The 19,517-nt window shown below is 38.2% G+C and overlaps 8 protein-coding genes across 8 annotated transcripts; 6 read left to right on the top strand and 2 right to left on the bottom strand.

Moving 5' to 3' along the window:
- Positions 1–74: 74 nt before the first annotated feature.
- On the top strand, positions 75–809 carry GCK72_006238 (uncharacterized protein; the record flags this gene model as incomplete). Its single annotated transcript, XM_003113825.1, has 4 exons — positions 75–118; positions 170–284; positions 574–671; positions 725–809. The coding sequence occupies 4 exons, from the start codon at positions 75–77 to the stop codon at positions 807–809; spliced, it is 342 nt and encodes a 113-aa protein (XP_003113873.1).
- Positions 810–2,187: 1,378 nt separating this feature from the next.
- On the top strand, positions 2,188–3,670 carry GCK72_006237 (uncharacterized protein; the record flags this gene model as incomplete). The annotated part of the gene is made up of 7 exons (XM_003113865.2): positions 2,188–2,308; positions 2,355–2,525; positions 2,701–2,821; positions 2,870–3,095; positions 3,146–3,271; positions 3,318–3,431; positions 3,476–3,670. The coding sequence occupies 7 exons, from the start codon at positions 2,188–2,190 to the stop codon at positions 3,668–3,670; spliced, it is 1,074 nt and encodes a 357-aa protein (XP_003113913.2).
- Positions 3,671–4,635: 965 nt separating this feature from the next.
- Positions 4,636–7,302, top strand: GCK72_006236 (uncharacterized protein; the record flags this gene model as incomplete). The annotated part of the gene is made up of 11 exons (XM_003113387.2): positions 4,636–4,730; positions 4,776–4,937; positions 4,990–5,127; positions 5,174–5,216; positions 5,259–5,356; positions 5,406–5,589; positions 5,634–5,768; positions 5,819–6,589; positions 6,697–6,771; positions 6,817–7,186; positions 7,235–7,302. 11 exons carry the CDS (start codon positions 4,636–4,638, stop codon positions 7,300–7,302), a joined length of 2,139 nt encoding a protein of 712 aa, XP_003113435.2.
- Positions 7,303–9,169: 1,867 nt separating this feature from the next.
- On the top strand, positions 9,170–11,646 carry GCK72_006235 (uncharacterized protein; the record flags this gene model as incomplete). The annotated part of the gene is made up of 11 exons (XM_003113880.2): positions 9,170–9,348; positions 9,396–9,677; positions 9,721–10,042; positions 10,094–10,225; positions 10,270–10,438; positions 10,482–10,613; positions 10,661–10,695; positions 10,743–10,863; positions 10,910–11,402; positions 11,457–11,521; positions 11,573–11,646. The coding sequence occupies 11 exons, from the start codon at positions 9,170–9,172 to the stop codon at positions 11,644–11,646; spliced, it is 2,004 nt and encodes a 667-aa protein (XP_003113928.2).
- Positions 11,647–13,668: 2,022 nt separating this feature from the next.
- GCK72_006234 (uncharacterized protein) lies at positions 13,669–14,100 on the top strand (the record flags this gene model as incomplete). The annotated part of the gene is made up of 2 exons (XM_003113705.2): positions 13,669–13,956; positions 14,017–14,100. 2 exons carry the CDS (start codon positions 13,669–13,671, stop codon positions 14,098–14,100), a joined length of 372 nt encoding a protein of 123 aa, XP_003113753.2.
- Positions 14,101–15,637: 1,537 nt separating this feature from the next.
- On the bottom strand, positions 15,638–16,679 carry GCK72_006233 (uncharacterized protein; the record flags this gene model as incomplete). Its single annotated transcript, XM_003113653.2, has 4 exons — positions 15,638–15,921; positions 15,968–16,077; positions 16,124–16,283; positions 16,487–16,679. 4 exons carry the CDS (start codon positions 16,677–16,679, stop codon positions 15,638–15,640), a joined length of 747 nt encoding a protein of 248 aa, XP_003113701.2.
- Positions 16,680–17,446: 767 nt separating this feature from the next.
- Positions 17,447–17,968, top strand: GCK72_006232 (uncharacterized protein; the record flags this gene model as incomplete). The annotated part of the gene is made up of 3 exons (XM_003113621.2): positions 17,447–17,590; positions 17,636–17,772; positions 17,821–17,968. The coding sequence occupies 3 exons, from the start codon at positions 17,447–17,449 to the stop codon at positions 17,966–17,968; spliced, it is 429 nt and encodes a 142-aa protein (XP_003113669.1).
- On the bottom strand, positions 17,828–18,040 carry GCK72_006231 (uncharacterized protein; the record flags this gene model as incomplete). Its single annotated transcript, XM_053725535.1, has 1 exon — positions 17,828–18,040. One exon carries the CDS (start codon positions 18,038–18,040, stop codon positions 17,828–17,830), a length of 213 nt encoding a protein of 70 aa, XP_053589729.1.
- Positions 18,041–19,517: the final 1,477 nt, after the last annotated feature.

Raw genomic sequence — 19,517 nt, 5'->3', positions numbered from 1 at the left:
AATATAATATTTGATCCGCTGTTTCGTTGTTTAGTGATAAAATTTTATCTTTTGCAGACGTTTGTTTCCGAAAAATGCAGCAAAACGGAGATCCTCGTCGATCAAATCGAGTCGTTCGGTAAAAATCCTTGTTCAAAGTTTATAGAAAGTTTATATCTTAAACTTACAGCTACAAACCACTCGATTCGAATGCCAATCAGCAACAGGCCGTCAGTGAAGACCCACTTCCAGAGTATATGAACGTACTCGGCATGATATTCAGTATGTGCGGATTGATGATTAGAGTGAGTAATGAGAATTTATTTTATTTCTGAATTGTCCGAAAAGAATTTTTCGGTTTTAATAACCGAAAAATAGAATAGTGATCAAAATAGAATCGAGAAATGTGCACGGACTTTCTGGAATCTTACGGCCATTTTTATGAAAAATGTGAGTGACTTTTAACAGTTATCAGTTCTTTTTTCGAAAAATAATGCATTTCGCGGTTCTATTTTGACACAGTTCTATTTCTTACAGTTTCTTTTTCCCCAGTTCTGAATCATTTGGACTAATAGATATTTATTTCTGTTGCAGATGAAATGGTGCTCGTGGCTCGCTCTCTTATGTTCCTGCATCTCGTTCGCCAATACCCGTACTTCTGACGACGCCAAGCAAATCGTCAGCAGTTTCATGTAAGTTTAATCTGGTCTATTCATTGTTTTTTATCAAATTGTTTTTTTTTCAGGCTATCCGTCTCTGCTGTCGTGATGAGCTATCTCCAGAATCCATCGCCAATCATTCCTCCGTGGGTCACACTGCTCCAATCCTGATTCAACAATGCTCAAGTCATCTATCTAGTTTCCACAGATCGTTGTGATAATTCTCTGTCAATTATCGAATAAATTATGTCTTTCTAAAATGCGTTAGCATGTCCTTGCTTGAGGGCATCTACAAACACCAGAAAGTAGAACGAACACGGCCTACTTCTTCCCGATGTATCGGTTAGTGGTTAACGACAACATATCCCTCCGCGCGGAGAGAAGACAGACGCAGAGGGAACGAATCGTCTGGATCCGCCCGACTCTTGTTCTGGACAATGGAAATAAGACAGCGTCTTCGTACTTTGCTGCGCCATCATGTAGCCTACGTTCAACTATTTCTGAATATCTTTTTAAACTGCAGATGTTATCTTCCTGTTAGCATTGTTTTGTTGATACTATAAAAGAGAAATTGAAGTTAGTGCAAAGTATTTCATTCTCAGTGGTCGAGGCTAGAAGAATTTTTGATCAGATTGGTTAAGAAACAATAAAAGGAATTCGGTTGTCTTAGTAGTACTTGAGTATCTATAAAATTATAGTATAAGAACATTGTAAATCCGTAGTAACGAATGGAAAACTGTAGCGAATCAAAAATTAATCCGATTCATTAAATTAGTGGTTCTAATGTGCAGTTAGATCTACATCAGTTTCAAATTAATTTTGAATTATTTCTTCAAAGCTCAACGAAATTGCCATGCAACCATTTTTTCTACTTTATTGTCCAAAAAATCGCTTTAATATCTGCTTGGATAACAGTATCAATATTTTTGGTAACGGACTCATCCATCACTTTTGATCTTTGTCTTTTCCTTGTTTTCAAACTAATTTGGAAACCTATTACGTATGTACCTAAACGTAATTTTTGTTCGAGAAAGAGGGTTCTTGATGAAAAACAAGATGGAATCTGTCTCTCTTCTTATTCATCGATCAAACTAAATACAATCGAAACCAACAATTGTGTTTTGCCATCTACAGTAATCGTTCAAAATTGAAAACTATCAGAATCAATTCTTGAATAGAGGACACCTCATTCTTTTTTCTTTCTCTGTTTTGCACTTTCATTCTCGAATCACTCTTTTCAAAATCACCTGAGAATGTTCATTCCCTCATCCTTTTTCTTCAAATACGTTGTCGACACTTCTTCGATCAGAATTCATGAGAATACGAATGAGGTCGGTGGTTATCTTTAACTGAAATCTGAATCTCCGAAAAAGGAACCTCGTCCATCCTGTTTTCGTAGCGCTCATCCTCGTTTTCCTTTTTCTTTTTTCTCCACCTCACTCTCCTTAATTCCAGTTGCACTTGGCCTCAAAACCTGTCCAATTTACCACTTTTTATCACTTAGTGAATTGACTTTGACTTCTGATTTATCATTTTCTCATTTTAGAAGATGTATACGGTGGCAGTGACCGGTGGTGCTGGTCTTGTTGGTCGATACATTGTTCAGAGACTTTTGGAGAATGAGCAAATTGCTGAAGTCCGAATTATTGATAGACAAACCACTTCTAGAGGTGAGAGAGAGATAGAGAAAAAAGATAACTGATAATTTGTTTCTAGAAGAAAGCCGAAGAGTCAAGACATATGTGATTGACTTGAACGATAGAAAACCATTGGAAAATGCCCTTCTGGGATGTGATGGAGTCATTCATTGTGCTCATGCACCGTTTCCAATTGTCTATTCGAAGTCAAAGGAGCAGGATGATCAGATGTGGAAAGACAATTTGGATGGTTAGTGATCCGGGTTACTGTAGTTGTTTCTTGGATGACTTTAATTTCTGAACAGTTAGGTTTTATTTGTTTTTCGTAAACGTGATTCAAAAACAAAATACTCCGTATGAATCATAGACCAAACCAATTTGTATTAACAGGAATATTCGAGTAAAATAAGGAAAATATTTTCTAGCATGCGAAGCTGTAGTCGACACAATGATATCTATGAATATCAAGAATCTTGTGAACATTGGATGTGCTTACAGTCCAATTCCAAATGAAGATAACTATGGATTAGCCCAAGACGTGTTTCTGTAAGTATCCACGAATGTACTTATCCTGACCAACCAGATTTCTTCCAGTGACTATCCAAGAAACTACATGTTGGATGCCTATGGAGAATCTCGTACTCGCGGAGAAATGTATGCAAGAAAAGCGGCAAAGAGAGGATCGGTGAATGGACTATTTTTGAGACCAACTTTCGTTTATGGACAGGGAAAAAGTAGAAAGATTGAGTCTATCAAAGAATTGGTTCAGAACTCGACACTTCCATTTGTTAATGGAGAGAGACGTGGAATGCATCAATTTGTAATTCTTTTCTTCCTGATTTCTTACCAATGACACCTTCTCATTTCCAGATCTACGCTGGTAACTTGGCTGCAATTGCTGAGAAATCGTTCTTTTTCCTCCTTCAGAATCCTAAAAAATTCAATGGAGAAATAGTGTTTTGTATGGATGATAACTGTGCTCATTCAATTAGAGATGTGAGTCATCTCACATACTATTTCCTGAATATTATCATATTTACAGTTCTTCGAGAATCGTTTTCTCAATCCTAACTATTCGGCTGATGTAGCTGTCAATTATTGGCCAGCGTTTGCCTCATCGTACTCTAACTATTGGAAATACAAGTTAGGATTGACCGTAAGCAGATTATCTCATTTCTTTGACAACCCTACTTCTTTCAGATTCCGGAAAACATCATAAACCACGTGTCTTTCCGTTTATTTTTCGAAAAAACGGTTGGATTCCCCAACAAGAAACTACGCCTTCTTCTGGATTCGAAGCCAGAAGTGTCACAAGAAGATGCGTTTGTGAAATACGCGAATCCTAAATCATCTTACACTATGGAAGCTGTAAAAAGATCAACCATTCAAGGATAAAACTAAAATTATCACCAATTATGGAATATGCAGTATAAATTTATTTTTATTGAATGAATCATTGCTTTATCTTATAAAAAAGGAACCCGCTTCAATAAAGTTGTTTGTCGTTTCTTTTCTGTGATGATCATTTAATTTCAGAGTAAATCCGCATAATGATCAAATCTGAATCTTATCGTTTCCAAAGTAGGGAATATCGAAAATGATATGATGTTCTGAATTGAATTGTATCCCCGCTCCTTCTTTTTAAATATTGACAAATCGAGATTTCCTTTTCAACGCATTTGTTAAAAAATTGAAATTTATTAAGAATGCCGCAGTATTGCCATTCGTGTGGAAGCTTCATGGAAATAATTTGCTTTTGATCCGTTTTCTCTGGTTCTGACTGTGAGCCAAAAAATTCAATCATTTTGTGACGTCTGCAGATGATGTTCCCAGCAGGCAGATTTCTACTGGCGCGTTTTCGGTTCATACTTTTTCTCTTCGCTTCGCACACTCTCTCATGTTCTCTCTAGTTGCCAGGCGTTATCGCGCCGGTCGCTGGCCAATTTATCGACTTCTTTTCAGCAGAATATCACATAGAGGTATTGAACCTTTCTAGATCTTGTGGCAAAATCCAGTCTGCATAACCGTGTAGTTTTTAATTACGCGTCACAAGATAGTGAGCATTTTCGCGGCATAGTTTAAACAATTAACAAATTCATTGAACCTTTATTTTGATGATACTAGCAACCTATCGGAAAAATTATCATAAATTCATAATAAAAAGGTTTCTATCTTCACTGTGCTGTCTTTTTAATTATTGAAATATTGCTATGCCTGAACCGCAGTGACTTTTTAGAAAATCAATAATCATTTTGTCATTTCGGCAGTTTCCATTAATTGATCGAAACATTGGATGTTAGATCACATTCCAACGTATCTCGGCTGTCAATTATATAACTTTTCTTGATTTTCAGAGAACAATGGGAGACAGCGGCATGGATCCAGTATCATCAGAGCAGGATACTTCTAAGAGCCCTAAGGAGGAGTTGCAATGTACAATTTGCCTATCTACACAGTACGTAGTGTTCCATGATCTTAGTTAAAAATCTACACCTTTTAGGTTTGCTCAAGAATGTCGTATAGGAGGCTGCAATCATTCTTTCTGTTTTTCGTGTATCTCAGAATGGGTTTGCCAATCTCTTCGGCCTTCATGTCCAATGTGCCGTCACGATGTCGACAAAATTTGTTATGATTTTGCAGGACATCCGAAGGAACAGAAAGAGTAGGGAATGGCTCGAAGGTACATGACCTTATAATGTTTTGGCGTTGTTTAGAATTGGAATAAAAGAGTATCGAAGTAGTCACATGTCACTAACACCAACCGATCGCAATCAACTACTCAGTGAAAGACGTTTAGTGGTCAGAAATTTGATGCACTCTTATAAAACAGTTAGCCTCATCAATTCCGATATGTGAGTTCAGTTTCAGAGTTAATTTTAATTCATAATAGTTCTTCAGATCAGATCTTGACGAATCGAAAGAAGAAGACAAAATTTCGAAGGTGCGAGTTCTTTTAATGCTCAATTAGAAAATTTACTTTCAGAAGTCTCTTCTGGAGTTTGAGAATATGGTAATGCAACATATCATGAAAGCGGAGATTACACTTGCTGATTTACGGAAAGAGTTTACGAGGAAAAACAAGTGAGACTTAAGTTCTTTTTCATCTGGTGAAAGTGAACATGGTTTTCAGATCTGTGGTATTCAATACTGTTATATTCCGGAAAATGATATATACAAACAAAATAAAGGTCAAGTATCAAGATCAAAGAAGACCAAAACTTCAACCGTATGATCTTTCAAAAGAACCGGAACGTTTCAGAGGAATTGTTACTGAATTCCTGCTTTCTGAGTTTGATGTTATTCCATACCAAGCAGTAAATATACTCATGAGAAAAAAAAACAATTATCAATATTTCAGCAACCAAAAGTTTGTGGGCACAAATGGAGAACAAAATTTTTTGGTGAAAATCTGGATTTGGAAAAAAAACAAAGTTTCGTCACTGATATATATAACTTAATGCTGGTCAGCCCTGTGGGTAACGAATATTTCCAGGTAGGAAAACTGGCTACAATTCGAGTTCACGTATATTATTTTGGTTTCAGAAGCAACTCGGTAACATTCTAATGCCTGTGAGCGCAGTCCATGTTCAGTTCCTAGAGGACCATTTGGAAGCAATCGTTGCCATTGAGAAAACCAGTTTAGAAGAATTCTACAACGAAGTATACTATGACTCGATATATAACAGCTTCTCAAATAATTTCTTTGATTACAACGCAATGATGCATATGCATGATGATCCACAAAGTCGTTTTGAGGCTATCTTCAGTCAAATTCATCGTGATATGAATCCAGCTGATTGGTTAGATCCCTACTCGACCCGCCTTCTTCGACAATCATCGAATACGGATGGAACTGATCGTGCCACTAACAATGATGGCGACAGCAGTCGTTCAGAATCTCCAGAAGAACGGGTACCAACTCCAATGCCTGATGACGAAGTCCGTGATCATACTTTTGCTCGAGCGTACTTTGAACAAATTCTTGAAATACCAACTCGATCTGGTTTCACTATAGGTACCGAAGCTAGAAGGGAGCTTGAAAGAGATCGAGAGCGATTAAGAACAAGGAATGTTGCAGTCCCGCTTGCCGAAGCATCAACTGATGGGCAGACAACCAGAACTCTACCAATCACACATCAACATCGAAGCCATATGACCTTGAGATCATCAGCACGTCGAGATCGAGAAATTGCTAGGAACTCTACATCGGATGTGATTGCTCAGTTAGAGAATCGTCCAATGACACGAAGAGATCATGAACGAGCATTACTGGACAGAGTCAGAGACTTGGAAAGTCGCTCGTTAGGAATATCGGTAAGTAGAAGCAATCGCGTTCTAACGCTGTATCACTATTGAAACTGTGAATTTCACTTTTTCTTCTGAAAAACTTATCGAACTCTCTCATTATTTTTGCTTCCCAGAGCCTGTTCCGCTCCACGCCAGGAAATGGAGAAACTACGAGTTCGCGGTTCACTCCGCTGCCGATCCCGGGAAGAGTGAGTTTATTCTTCGAAATTTCGTAGGTCATCATCAAGTTGTAGATTGCATATACCGCGACCATACTTGGTCCTTCACATACCCTCGTCTATAATCCAAGACCCCGAGAAAATCCAAGACCCCGGGAAAACGAAGATAGCGATAACCGTTCGGAAAGAAGACGACGGCTAGCCGCATTCGTTCCAAGCCATCAGATCCCAGCACTCGAGGAGCTTATTGCAAGAGGGCCCCGTCCTGTTGGACAGCGGCCAGCAAGTAGTGATGCTGACCCTTCAACTTCCGCCGGAGCTTCTTCGAGAAATACAGAGAATTCACTGACAGTTGAGCAGATTGCTGCTGCGATCAACCAAGAAGATGCTGACAATGGACTAGATTTTATATCTGTTGCTCATCGCACCAGAGCAGCCAGAAGAGGTATTGGTTCATAATATTGAATGAAACTTCAAGCAAGATAAATTTCAGCTGCCAGAAACGGTCAACCTCCAGATGCTCCCCCTGCGAAGAGAGCAACACGACGCGATAGACACTAGAACTACTTCAGTGTTTTTCGAATCTCTTCATAATTGCTTGAAATGTTTTACCTGTTTTGTCTAAATGGTCGTTTGTTTACTTCCTTCGACCTTTACGATCCCCATTTGTATTGCCAGTCTCACATAATACTCGGAATTCTACATTTCCCCTCCTTTTTTACTTTCCCGATAAAATAAGTAAGTAAAGTTTAAATAAATGTAATCAACGTTGGTTTTTCCGGAGATCGTATATCTGTTCCTATAACAGTTAGTATTTTTATTCTTCCTTCTCACGTGTGGACTGAACTCGGTTCAGTTGACGACAAACAAAACTTTTAATTTTTGCATAGAATTTGAGCAAAAACCTAATTTGAATACCTATACAGGTACCTATAGTAATAAGTTTTCCCTGCGATACATAAGTCCTTACGATTCGGGGAGACACAGAAGCGCATGGTATTTTCGAAACTTCCAATCCAGGCAAATGAACTCATACTGATGCAAAATGCGTGAATAAAGTTTTTGATCTAAAAATTTTAGAAAAAAACGAATTTTTAGCACCGAAAACTTATATTCGGCAGTTTTCGACCGTTCATTGCACCGAAAAATTTGAATTTATAATACGGAACTAATGCACCTATTCACGAAGAAAAAGTGCAAATTAAAATGCCACATTTGGCATTTTAATTCAATTTACGTACACACTTTAATGTGGCCCATAATCCAAGGGTGCATCGAAAAAGGGTACATCTATGAAAAATTTGATCATAGGGTACATTGAATCGAAGGGTACAGTGTATCTTAGGGTACATCGAAGACTTGTGATCATGGGGTACATCCATGGGGTTATCATAGGGTACATCGAGTCAGAATTTTCATAAAATTTCAGAAGACTCAAAGTTTTTATTAATTTTCGAGAAAAGCTTTACAGATGGAGTTCAAGGAATGTGTTTCTGCTGTTTTCAGAGGGATGACTTAAAAAGATTTAGCATTAAAGATGCTTGAATCAATTATAGAAACTCCAATATGATCATCTCTCAAATGGTTGTTGGAGTAATTTATATGTATATCCTACCTCTGAAAAAAGCAATCAACATGTTTCCGAACTCCATCTGTAAAGCTTTTCCCAAAAATTGGTGAAACCTTTGAGTCTTCTGATATTTTATGAAAATTCTGACTCGATGTACCCTATGATAACCCTATAGATGTACCCCATGATCATAGGTCCTCGATGTACCCTAAGATTCTATGTACCCTTCGATTCAATGTACCCTATGATCACGATGTACCCTTTTTCGATGTACCCTTGGATTATAGGCCCTTTAATGTGCATATGCATAAAAAAACTTTAATTCGAGTTAAGCTCCAAGAGACTTTTCTCTTTTCTACAAAATTCTGTGTCGATTCATATCAAAATATCTCGATTTTTGGAATACCGCAGTCCCCCTTTAAAATGCTATTAAAATGCATAATCGTGGCGAGACATCTTCCTGAAAAGGCGTGCGCCTTTAAGACTTGTGTGGATTTACGGGCGTCCAAATATTTTTTTTCTGTTTGTTGTGCAAATAAATTAGCAGGAAAAACTGAATTGTTTTCTATAATTGTACAAAAATTATTCTTAAAATTATCGTGTTGGAATTAGATTGTTGTGAGCAGCCATTACTTTAGTTAATGTCAGTCAAACTCACGAAAAACGGTTCTTTCTGTTTCGTTTCTTCCGGTTTCGTTTCTTTCCGATTTGTAAGTTTTCCGGTTCACTGAAGGCCAATGCGACTGCAACTGTTCCTCAACTGCTAAATAACTGACAGTCCTTCGCGACGCGTATAATGTCGAAAAATAACGTTTTCACAACATCCTGCTGAAATAGTTCATTTCAGACTACTCTAAAATGGAAAGTAATACTCCAACTTCCCGAGACGACGAGCCCAGTTCGAGTTCGAAATCACCCAAGCGTTTCGGAATGCCAGGTTTCAAGTTCGAAAGTTTAGCAGACAGCCCTATCAAAGAAGACGACGACGATGAAGAAGACACTGAGCCAGTAGAAGAATGCTCCGTATGCAGAAATGAGTTCGTAAATATTGTATCGGATAAGCTGATTATATTTTATATTCCAGAATTATGGATACTTGTACACTCAGCGACTGCACTCATGAGTTTTGTTACGACTGCATTATTGGTTGGCTAACAAAGGGATCTGGACCATTCTGCCCCATGTGCAAAGCTCCTGTGAGTTTCATCAAACGCAAAGGAGCGGATCAAGAAATAAGCGTACAACAAATAAAAGCCGAACAAGAACCAGAAGCAACAACTTCTGAAGATCTACTCACTGAGAAGAGAATTGTGACAAGGAAAATTCGTGGTTGTCGAAGGATTATGAATAAAATCGACGAAGTCATGTAGGTGAACACTTATGTTCGATTAATAATGTGAACTTTATAGTGGATCATCATCAAGAAACCTTGAAGGGCAACGACGAGAAGCACGGGCTGCAGAATTGAGAAAGATGAAACAGCTTTGTGTATCCCAACTGAATTCCCTTCAAATGCTCCGTGACGACATTGAACACGGAGCCGCTAAGGGGTTGATTGTATCTAAAGGGGAGTTCCGAAGACTAGTTTATGAAAGACAAGTTATTGTGGAAGGATTACCACAACATCATAGATCAATCACAAAGCAGGAGTTCTTAACCAATATAGAACATTATCGTACAGTTTTGAATACTTTCCTATCCGTGGAACTGAAATCTCTCCCCGCAAAAGTGGTTCGTGTAACATCTCACAGACATTGGGAATTCTAACATTTCGTTTTTCAGCAGCCAAAAGTCGATAAAGAAAACATGTGGTATTTCTATACCCTTCACGATGCCGCCCCTGACGATAACGACGAATTCGTTCATAGAATATTCAGTATGATCTCAGATCAAGGCATCGACAACTTGAACTCGGTATATCAAACAAATATATTGTTATCTAATGTATTTTTTTTCAGAAAGACATCAATGAAGCACTAAATGGGCTTGTAACATGTCGAAATATAATGACTTTCATTGGCGAGATCAAATCTTTGATAAACAGCAGAATGACGTTCTTAGAGTGGTGTGGATCGGTCACATATCGAAATAGGCTTGATCGAGGAGGGAGAGAAAATGTTGGAACAGGCATGTTCAATATTCGAATATTTTTATAAAATCATAATTTTAGAAGTGGTAACAGTTGACGACACTGTTGACGACGATGAAGTCGAGCCAGTACGTAACGACAGGCATTCGCATTCGAATTATAATTTGCGGAATCGGCAGTTCCCAGTGTTTACACCGTTTGATAAAATTTTCAGTAAGCTGAATTAGTAATACGCATTTTTTCAAAAAAAAAATCTTCAGATCCATCTAATGGTTTTCAACGACAAGCAATGAATGTAAGTTTGGTGTGTTTTCCGAGGGGTACAGTAAGTTCGAATTGTAGAACCGACATCCTTCTTCATCTGACACCGACCAGGATGATGATATCTACTTTCAGGCACCGCTTCGCTTGGGTCCAACGGGCGTTAATCCTTTCAGACCAATGGCGCATACATCATTTCCGCGTAAGTTTAATTCATTTATGACAGTTTATAGCATATTCAAATTTAGCTATACCACCAGCTGGACTTTATTGGTCTGACTTAACGAACCCATCTTCAAAACTAACGAGACCTCCCCGAAGCCCCACTTCTGGTACCAGTTCAAAACCAATTCCTGTTGTCAGTCTTGATGATGACGATGGGGACGAGAGCTCACGACATAGTAATAGCAGTGCTGATGAAGATATTCAAGTGGTAGATGAAAGTGATGGAACCATTGTTCTCGATGAAAGTCTTAGGACTCCATCCATACAGGCCCCAACTAAGAGCGGTTTGGGGAAAAGAAAAAGTGATTTATCTCATCAAGATCTAGATCAATGGAAAAGAATCAAGGTTGAGCCCTTACCACATGGACTCGTGCAAGATGTTCAGAGCTTGATTACCAAGTACCGTATTCCAACGGATCGAGCAGCGAGCATGATTCAATCCGCAACTGAACAAGCAATTATATCAATTCCTGCTCCCGAGCCAGTGGACTTGTTATCTTCCACGAAAAATACAAAGTGAGTAAAAACTTGTTCAATCTATTCGGTTTGTTTCCAATCGAGCTGTTTCAGTGAGCCATCCAATTCCGCTACTTCACCCAACCTTCAACCTGATGAGGCTCTACAGCTTGCTGGATGTAAGTTACAACAAATCGAAATAAGCGATTATGCGTTTTGAAAAACTTCAGATTTGGCTCGAAATGGTCTCGGCTCCTGGTCAAAAAATGCGCCGACGAAACCAACCAGCCCATACAATCACTAATTGGAAGCAAAGATTGGAATGACTAACAATTTTAGATGTGCTCTCCAACTTCTTCTTTTTACATAGAATATTCTCCTTTCTTTTCACATGAAACCCATAACTTTGTTCTCTGATTTGACCTCTAAACTGGTTCTCTATTCCATTTTTGCTTTTTTAAATCAATCATGATGTTCTCATGTTTTCTTTAATCCGGTTTTTTCATTCTGAGATAGAGCTCCGATTTTTTAGTTGATTGAAGGTGTCGTTGTAACTTATTTCGGTTCAGACATATTCATAATTTTGAAATTTTTACCATTATTCTTTGAATATATTCCAATCGCATCTAATAGCATTTTTTTCCTTTCTTCCACTGTTTTTTTCTTCTGTCATCACTATATTACACGTCAAATTAAACCTTCTTTGTTTCTCAGCGTTTTTAATTGATCACTGTCAAATCGTTCCCATGACGAGATTTCATATCTATAATGACCTTTTAGCACATCACAAAGCGACATATCTTCTGTCACTCCCAATTCCATCAATGTCAATACGTGCGGAATCTTCTAGAACAGCACAATTAATCTTCCCAGGGACATGACCTTTCCATCTAAACACCTGCTCTATTTTAGCTCCTCCCATCTACCAACCTCTTGGTCAACCTTCCTCCCGCGTGCTTTCATGCATCATTCATTCTACTACTAGATGCGAGACTCGGTTCTCTCATCTTGTTCTACTTTTCCGTTCTTATTGTTTTCCCAGGCCATATATATTTTGAGAAATATCTCGAGAACAAATCAAGATCATCCATTCCTTCTTCCCTATTTCCTAACTTGTCCAAATTATATATTCATGACATTGATGGAATGGAAGGGTATTTTTGTTGCGCTAATCATGTTTCCCAACGCTTTTTGTCTTCTAATTAGAACTTCATTTCCTAGTTCAATTTGCCATCAAATGATTATTTTCTAAAACAATCGGAAAACAAACAACTATTTGTCGGCACCAGAATCCCTGATCGTTTCACACCATGCTGCTCTCATCGTCAAGCACTCTTCAGTTGCATACACTATCTCACATTTTGCCCGCTGCCTCGTTTCGCCGCCGTATGACACAGTCACATGATGCTGGGTCGTGGTCTCTCGTCGTCTCCGCCCCTCTTCCATTTCTTTCTCTCTATCTATCTAGCTAGTAAGACTTCTGCCATTCGTCTTGGTGTGTTCAGTCGTGTCTCACTTTTCTTCTCTGTGCCTGCCTATTTTTTTTTCGCTTTCTGATGGCTTTGACATCGGCGGCACTCCTTTGTTTGAAAGTTACTACTGTGGGTGGGTCGACAGTAACCGGTTTCAGAGCTGAAACTTTTAAACTTTTGATGTTGTTGTTTGAATTGGAAGTAGTTAGTTTGAAATTGGGGACGTATTTCATAATAAATTTTAGGAAAGTAATTTCTTTCAGTTTTGTCATTCCTTGTTACTGTAAGTTAAAAACTGATTATGAAACCGTTTTTAGAAACTCCATGCGAAGTCTTATTACTTGTTTCGTCTTCCTATCTAAAAAAAACCCTTCTGACAATATAGCTCCCCTAACATTTCTCAATACATTTTATACCCATTGCATTCCTATATAGTTTCCTTGGCAACGTTCAAGTGCGCAGCTGCTCCATGCTCTCTTCATTTCTCTGCGTCGCTGAATACAGCAGGGTCAGGCAAACAGAGGAAATCAATAGCCAGCCTCCTGCGACGACGCTCATATGACCGATGTGCGCGCACACTCGCTCACTCTCGCTCACTCTCCTCCATGGGCCATTCGAGCCCATTCTCGCCTTCTCCTTACTTGTACTGGCTGTCATTTCCATTGGTTTCGCAATATGTTATCAAGATGGTCAATCTCTTGGAAACCACGTGATATCACCTTCATTCACTTTCACTTATTACACTATCTGTCTCGTCTCTCAATCCTTTTTCTCTTCTTAATTTTCTTCTTTCTCACTTTAATTTACTTCTCATTCCAGAAACTTCTTCTCTTCACTAACCTTTCGAAACTAAAATGAAGTGGGCATACAAGGAGGAGAACAACTTCGAGAAGCGTCGTGCTGAAGGAGACAAGATTCGCAGAAAGTACCCAGACCGTATTCCAGTTATTGTTGAGAAGGCACCAAAATCGAGACTCCGTGATTTGGACAAGAAGAAGTACTTGGTTCCATCGGACTTGACTGTGGGACAGTTCTATTTCCTCATCCGCAAGCGTATTCAACTCCGTCCTGAAGATGCTCTCTTCTTCTTCGTCAACAACGTCATCCCACAAACCATGACAACGATGGGCCAACTCTACCAGGTAAGTCACACTATTCTTCGTACCTTCTTTTCACCTAATTAACCCTTTCTATTGTTACAGGACCATCACGAGGAGGACCTGTTCCTTTACATCGCCTACAGTGACGAGAGTGTATACGGAGGAGAGGTCGAGAAGAAGGAGTAGAATATCATGTATTAACCCCAGGATGTGTATACTTGTACAATGGAAACAATTCATACTTCTAACCGACTCTATCGCCGCCCTTTTAAAAAATCTCCTTTCCTTTTTTTTGTAATAACTTCTAAGATTGTATTTCTTTCTACATTTTCTCCCTTTTTCTCGTATGACGGTTTCGATTCGTGACTTTTTGTCTCATGAGATATGAAGTCACTTTTCCCTCTTCCAGAAAATCAAAGTTTTCTCTCGAATTTTAATATTTTGTCGCTATTACTATGTTTGGTGTATAAATAAAGACGAAGAAGACACAAACACACTTCCTATGTTCTTGCTCACCGTTGTTTTTAATCATCGAATCTGATATTTTGGAGAGTTAGAAATATTGCGAAATTTTATTTTTCCTCATATCATTGGCGTCACTTTTAACATTGCGTAAACAAAACTTTCCAATACAACTTCAAAATAGAAATTTATGTTATGAAAGAACGACCGGGGGAGATGGAATGAGAAATTCGAAACCATCTGTCGGATTACTGTAGTGACAAGGACTCGAAAAGTTTTTATGAGAAGCTAAATATAGAACTTTGTTTGAGCGCGGGTTCCGTATAAGATTTGAAGTTTGACAAAATTAATGCTTATTCATCGTTTGGTTTTTTTCTGAAGGTCTCAAACCTCACCATTCTCGTTTCTCCACCGAGCTGAGCTCTCTGATTTCATCCTTCACTTTGAGTTGTGTAACCATTGACAACACTGGCTTCGTGTCCCTCTAGATTTCCGTCGTCAACAACTCCACGAGCTCATTTCCACAATTGCGCCTTTAGTTTTCTCCTTTTTTCATTTCTGTTTTTACCGCGTTGCCATGAGAAACTTGGTTTCCTTTCAATGTAGCGTTTCAGTCGCTCTCTTCTTCATTATCTTCTTCTTCTTCTTCTCAACAATTTTTCTTCTCTCCCTTTGATCAAATTTACTTTCTCATTTTGCCATCCAATCTTTCTATTTTTGATCAAACCGAAACTAATAAAAACGTGACCAATGTTAGATAGTAGAGAATTCCTCTTCTCTTTTTTCTGTTCGATTTCTCATTGCTGATTGAAATGGGGAACACGTCGACGAATTCAAAAGCGGTACAAGGAGAGAAGAAGAATACAGGTATTGAAATCAGAAAAAGTTAGCAAATGCCGAGAACAGAGTCATCATGTGACTATGTTAAGATCGAAGGAGGTTCAGTTTCTGATTAATGGCCAGAACACGTCATTCAACTGATCTGGACTCTTCATTAATGAACCATAACCCGTGAAATTACTCTCTTAAGTTGAAAACTTTGACCCTGAGAGCTAGAGACGCAGTCATCATATACGTAATCAAAAATTCACTAGTTGTCTATGGACACATTTATAGGACAGCAATAAACAAACAAGAGTCACTCTTTTCTTTTCTTATCTCTTCCAGTCAATATAGTTTCATCATCGACTTTACATCTTCTTTCCTTTCTAAATGCCGGGATCAAAAAACGCTTCAAAGCTTCATTTTATGAAAATCAAAATCACTTTTCGCACTTCATTTTAGCCTTTTCGTCCTCAATGAACTGGAATAATCGTACTTTACATAACATGAGTTTCTCATTAGGAATTTCTTCCAAGAAATTAGTGACACATGAAATTATATCAGCATGTCTTTCAGCAGTTGTCGAATTTCCAGATTTGCAAGAAAACTCGATTCCGCTGCTCCCAGATTCAGATGGTTCCGGGATACTGTAGCTTATGCTACAAATAGAGTTGTTCGATTGTTGATTCGTCATTGTCTCAATTACCCTTTGGAACCAATCATCTGAATTTGAGTCATATATTTTTTATTCTACAATACTAGTTCAAACCATCTAGATGCTCCTCAGGAGACCCGGAATCTTCCAATTTCTGTCGTTTTGCATCTCCAATTGCAACATCATCTCTCAAATCAAGTTTACCTCGTGGCATGATTGGAAGGCTGAATACAAGAGTTATCTTTTCAGTTAAATTATATACCCACATACTTGGTTCTATCCGATGTTTCTAAATATGGAATCAGAAACTTCAAACAATCATAAAAAACTGTGATTGATTTGCTTTTCTCGTCGTTCCTATCACCACCATTTCGTATTAATTTCTCGAAATCGTTGAACAGATAGAGCCAAAGTTTCTCTGCGTTTCTTCCTAAAAAGAGATCACTATTTTGTGTTCGTACAGTTGTTTGTTTTTCACACAGTCATTTCATTTCATCAAACACTTTCGCCTCTCCCTGTTTTGATTTTCATCCCCTAACATCATATTGATTAACCATTCGGTGGTTAGTTTCTGTGTATGAGGCCATGTTTTGATAGTAAACAACTTTCAAGGTTACTAACTTATTCTCTCACCTTTTCTCATTGCCAAAAAGTGACCACACTTTTTCTCAATGAAGTGGAATGCCTTTTGGCGTCTTTCACTGAACTCCTCACATGGATTATAGAGCTCTTCTCTTCCAGAGAAGAGGGATATGAAGAAGTCTATATCGGACGTTTTGTAGACGTCGTAGTGAGAAAACGGAGGTATCTTTGAGGGACGACCCATTTTACGCTTGCTATCTGCGGCATGACACTCTAGAAGTTCTTCCTGAAATTAGAAATAAGATGAAATGGTTAATACTCTATATCTTGAAATTCACCATGAACTTCTCCATTATCTACGCAGTGAAATAGATTATAGATTGAAATTAAGAAAGCAATAGAGATGAAAGTGTGAGAAAAGACGATCAAAAATAGTTGATGTTTAACGAAAGTAAAGAAAAGTGATGAAAAGAGAGGAAAATGCGCAAATTTCGAGACGCAGATTTCTAAAGCAAAATAGAAAAATACTCGTTTCGTGCGTCCTCTGTCAAAAGTCTCCGATCATTATACACTCTTTACATCCAACTTCTCTCAGTCTATGTTGTGTTGACAACAGAAACAACCTCCTCCGTTTTCATTTTGATTCTTTCTTTTCCCCATCACGAATTCAGTATACAGTAGAACAACCACCAAATTGTGGTGCTGTTTGAAACTAGTTTCCGATGAGAGAAAAAAGATCACGTCTAGTTCGTATCGGTCGTCTTGTATCTACTGATAATGAGGAAGAGATTTCGAAAATGAGCAACATATGTTCCTCAGTTTTGTTGCGAAATAAAAGATACTGACTCATCTTTTTTCTTTCTTCCTCAAGTTCTCCCAACTCCCGTATATAAAACTCCTTGTTCTGTCCTATCAGCATCTCATTGTTTGCTCCCCACAGTTGTCATTTTTCGTTCCCTAATTTCTAGATTCAAAAGAATTTGTCTAATTTCATATTTTCCAGGAAAGAAAATGACTCTTCTCGCCGGTGTTCAACTCGAGAAACGTGACAAGACCAAGGTCGATGCTTCTGAAGCCATCTCTGGAAAGATCGTCGGATTCTACTTCTCGGCTCACTGGTGCCCACCATGCCGTGCGTTCACCCCAATCCTTAAGGTATATAATTAACCTAAATTTAAAATAAACTAAATGAATTTGTAGGATTTCTATGGAGAGGTCGACGATGACTTGGAGATCATCTTCGTCTCGTTGGATCGTAGCGAAAGTGATTTGAAGAACTACATGGAGGAGTGCCACGGAGATTGGTACCATATTCCATTCGGATCTGATACCATCAAGTAAGCTATTACTATCAAATAACATTTATCTCAGTTCCTCTTTTTCAGAGAACTCTCAACCAAGTACGGAGTTTCTGGAATCCCAGCTCTCATCATCGTCAAGGAGGATGGAACCACCATCACCCAGGATGGACGCAACGATGTTCAAAACGGAAAGAGCCCAAAGGCCACCATCGCCAAATGGAAGGCTGCTTAAATCAAGTGCCAATTCGATTCTCCGCAAGGCATATTGTTCTTCTTTTCCAAAGTATTTTTGAGCCATTCCCATCTAAATTTCTTTTGTATAATTCCCCTCACCCTGTATACTCGAACTTCGTCTCTCTTTTCTATGGAAATTGGCAGTAAACAATAATAAATTTATTTATTTTTCATTCAATTTGTTTTTCAATATATCAATGATGATTCTCTTTCAGAATTTTGTAAACACCTAGAATGAAATGATGTGGGAGTGTTTATGTGGTCAGTATACAATAATCTCATGTTTGATTCGAAAAGGAGGAAAAATAGAATGAACTAAATCAAAGAAATATGTAGATAAATATTTCAGCCATTTTCAGAAGGACACCCGAATTGCATGCTCCAGTTGCTCATTCTTCCGTGCAACCAACTATTTCATCATAACTTCCTCGCTTCTTTTCTTCCTCTTTTGGACTTGTTCTAACACATTTTTATCCAGTCTGTGTCGCCTTGACAACCTCTTCAATCTCTTCTATTCCCATTATATTTCCTCTCTTTCGGATTTTTGCTGCTCCATTCTTCTCCATTTGCGTCACCACCTGCTTCTCGTTTCCGCTCCGATGTTTCTCGTTTTCTTATTCTTACTTTTGATACTTTCTGATTTGAGTATACTTTTATTTTATTAGTTCTGAAAAACTAATAACATCCTCGCAGCTGCATACACACAATTCATTCGTTTCCAATCATTTCTTCTGTGCGCGGTGAGTCGAAGAGATTCTGACTCCGCCCACTTTTCAGCACGTCTCTCGGTTTTCCTCAACCTCTTTTCCTTCTTCTTCTTCTACTCAATACCTTCTTCCGTCTTGAAAGAAACAAAATATTCATATCTTTTACTGATATTAGCTATAGAAACATTATAATAGAAGAAGAGAACGATGAGCGATGTGGAAGAAATTGAAATGAGTAGTATGGTAGGTTCCAAAAGGGGAAGAAAAAAGGAAAAGGAGCAAACGATTATCCGGCTATGACGCTTCTTATCAAAATCGATGTGTTATCACTGAAATGGACAAGCTTCCAGAACAGTTATCATAAATGAAAGATGTGATACGTCACAGAGTGGAGGTTCTTGTTTTAATCGATCAGAATTGATTTTGAATCCGATGCTTCTCTTGAAGAAATAGCAACTACGACATCAGAGGGGAATATCTGAAGAGAGTAGAAGATTGAGAAATAATAATTGTTTCCAGTAGTTTATATAGATTAAAACATGAATTATGTTCACTCTGTTAACAATTTAGATAAAATAAATCCATTATACTTTGACGAACAAAGAAATCGGAACACAACTTTTGGGAGATTCTGAACAATTGATTCCAGTCCGTGCACTCTGGAAACATTCCAGATGACGTAATGCTGCTTTTTCAAACGAATACTTACCATTCTCAACATATGACTCATCTATTTTTGAATGTTTCATTTTTCCCCCTCCCCACCAATTATCACTCCAATTCCTTCTCATGAATGTTCCTCTGACCCCAATAACGCCGTCAAGGATGTCTTAGTTTTCA

This window comes from Caenorhabditis remanei, chromosome II, assembly GCF_010183535.1.
Source record: "Caenorhabditis remanei strain PX506 chromosome II, whole genome shotgun sequence".
In the NCBI taxonomy this organism is placed as follows: domain Eukaryota; kingdom Metazoa; phylum Nematoda; class Chromadorea; order Rhabditida; family Rhabditidae; genus Caenorhabditis; species Caenorhabditis remanei.
This window is presented reverse-complemented; position numbering and strand designations above follow the sequence as displayed.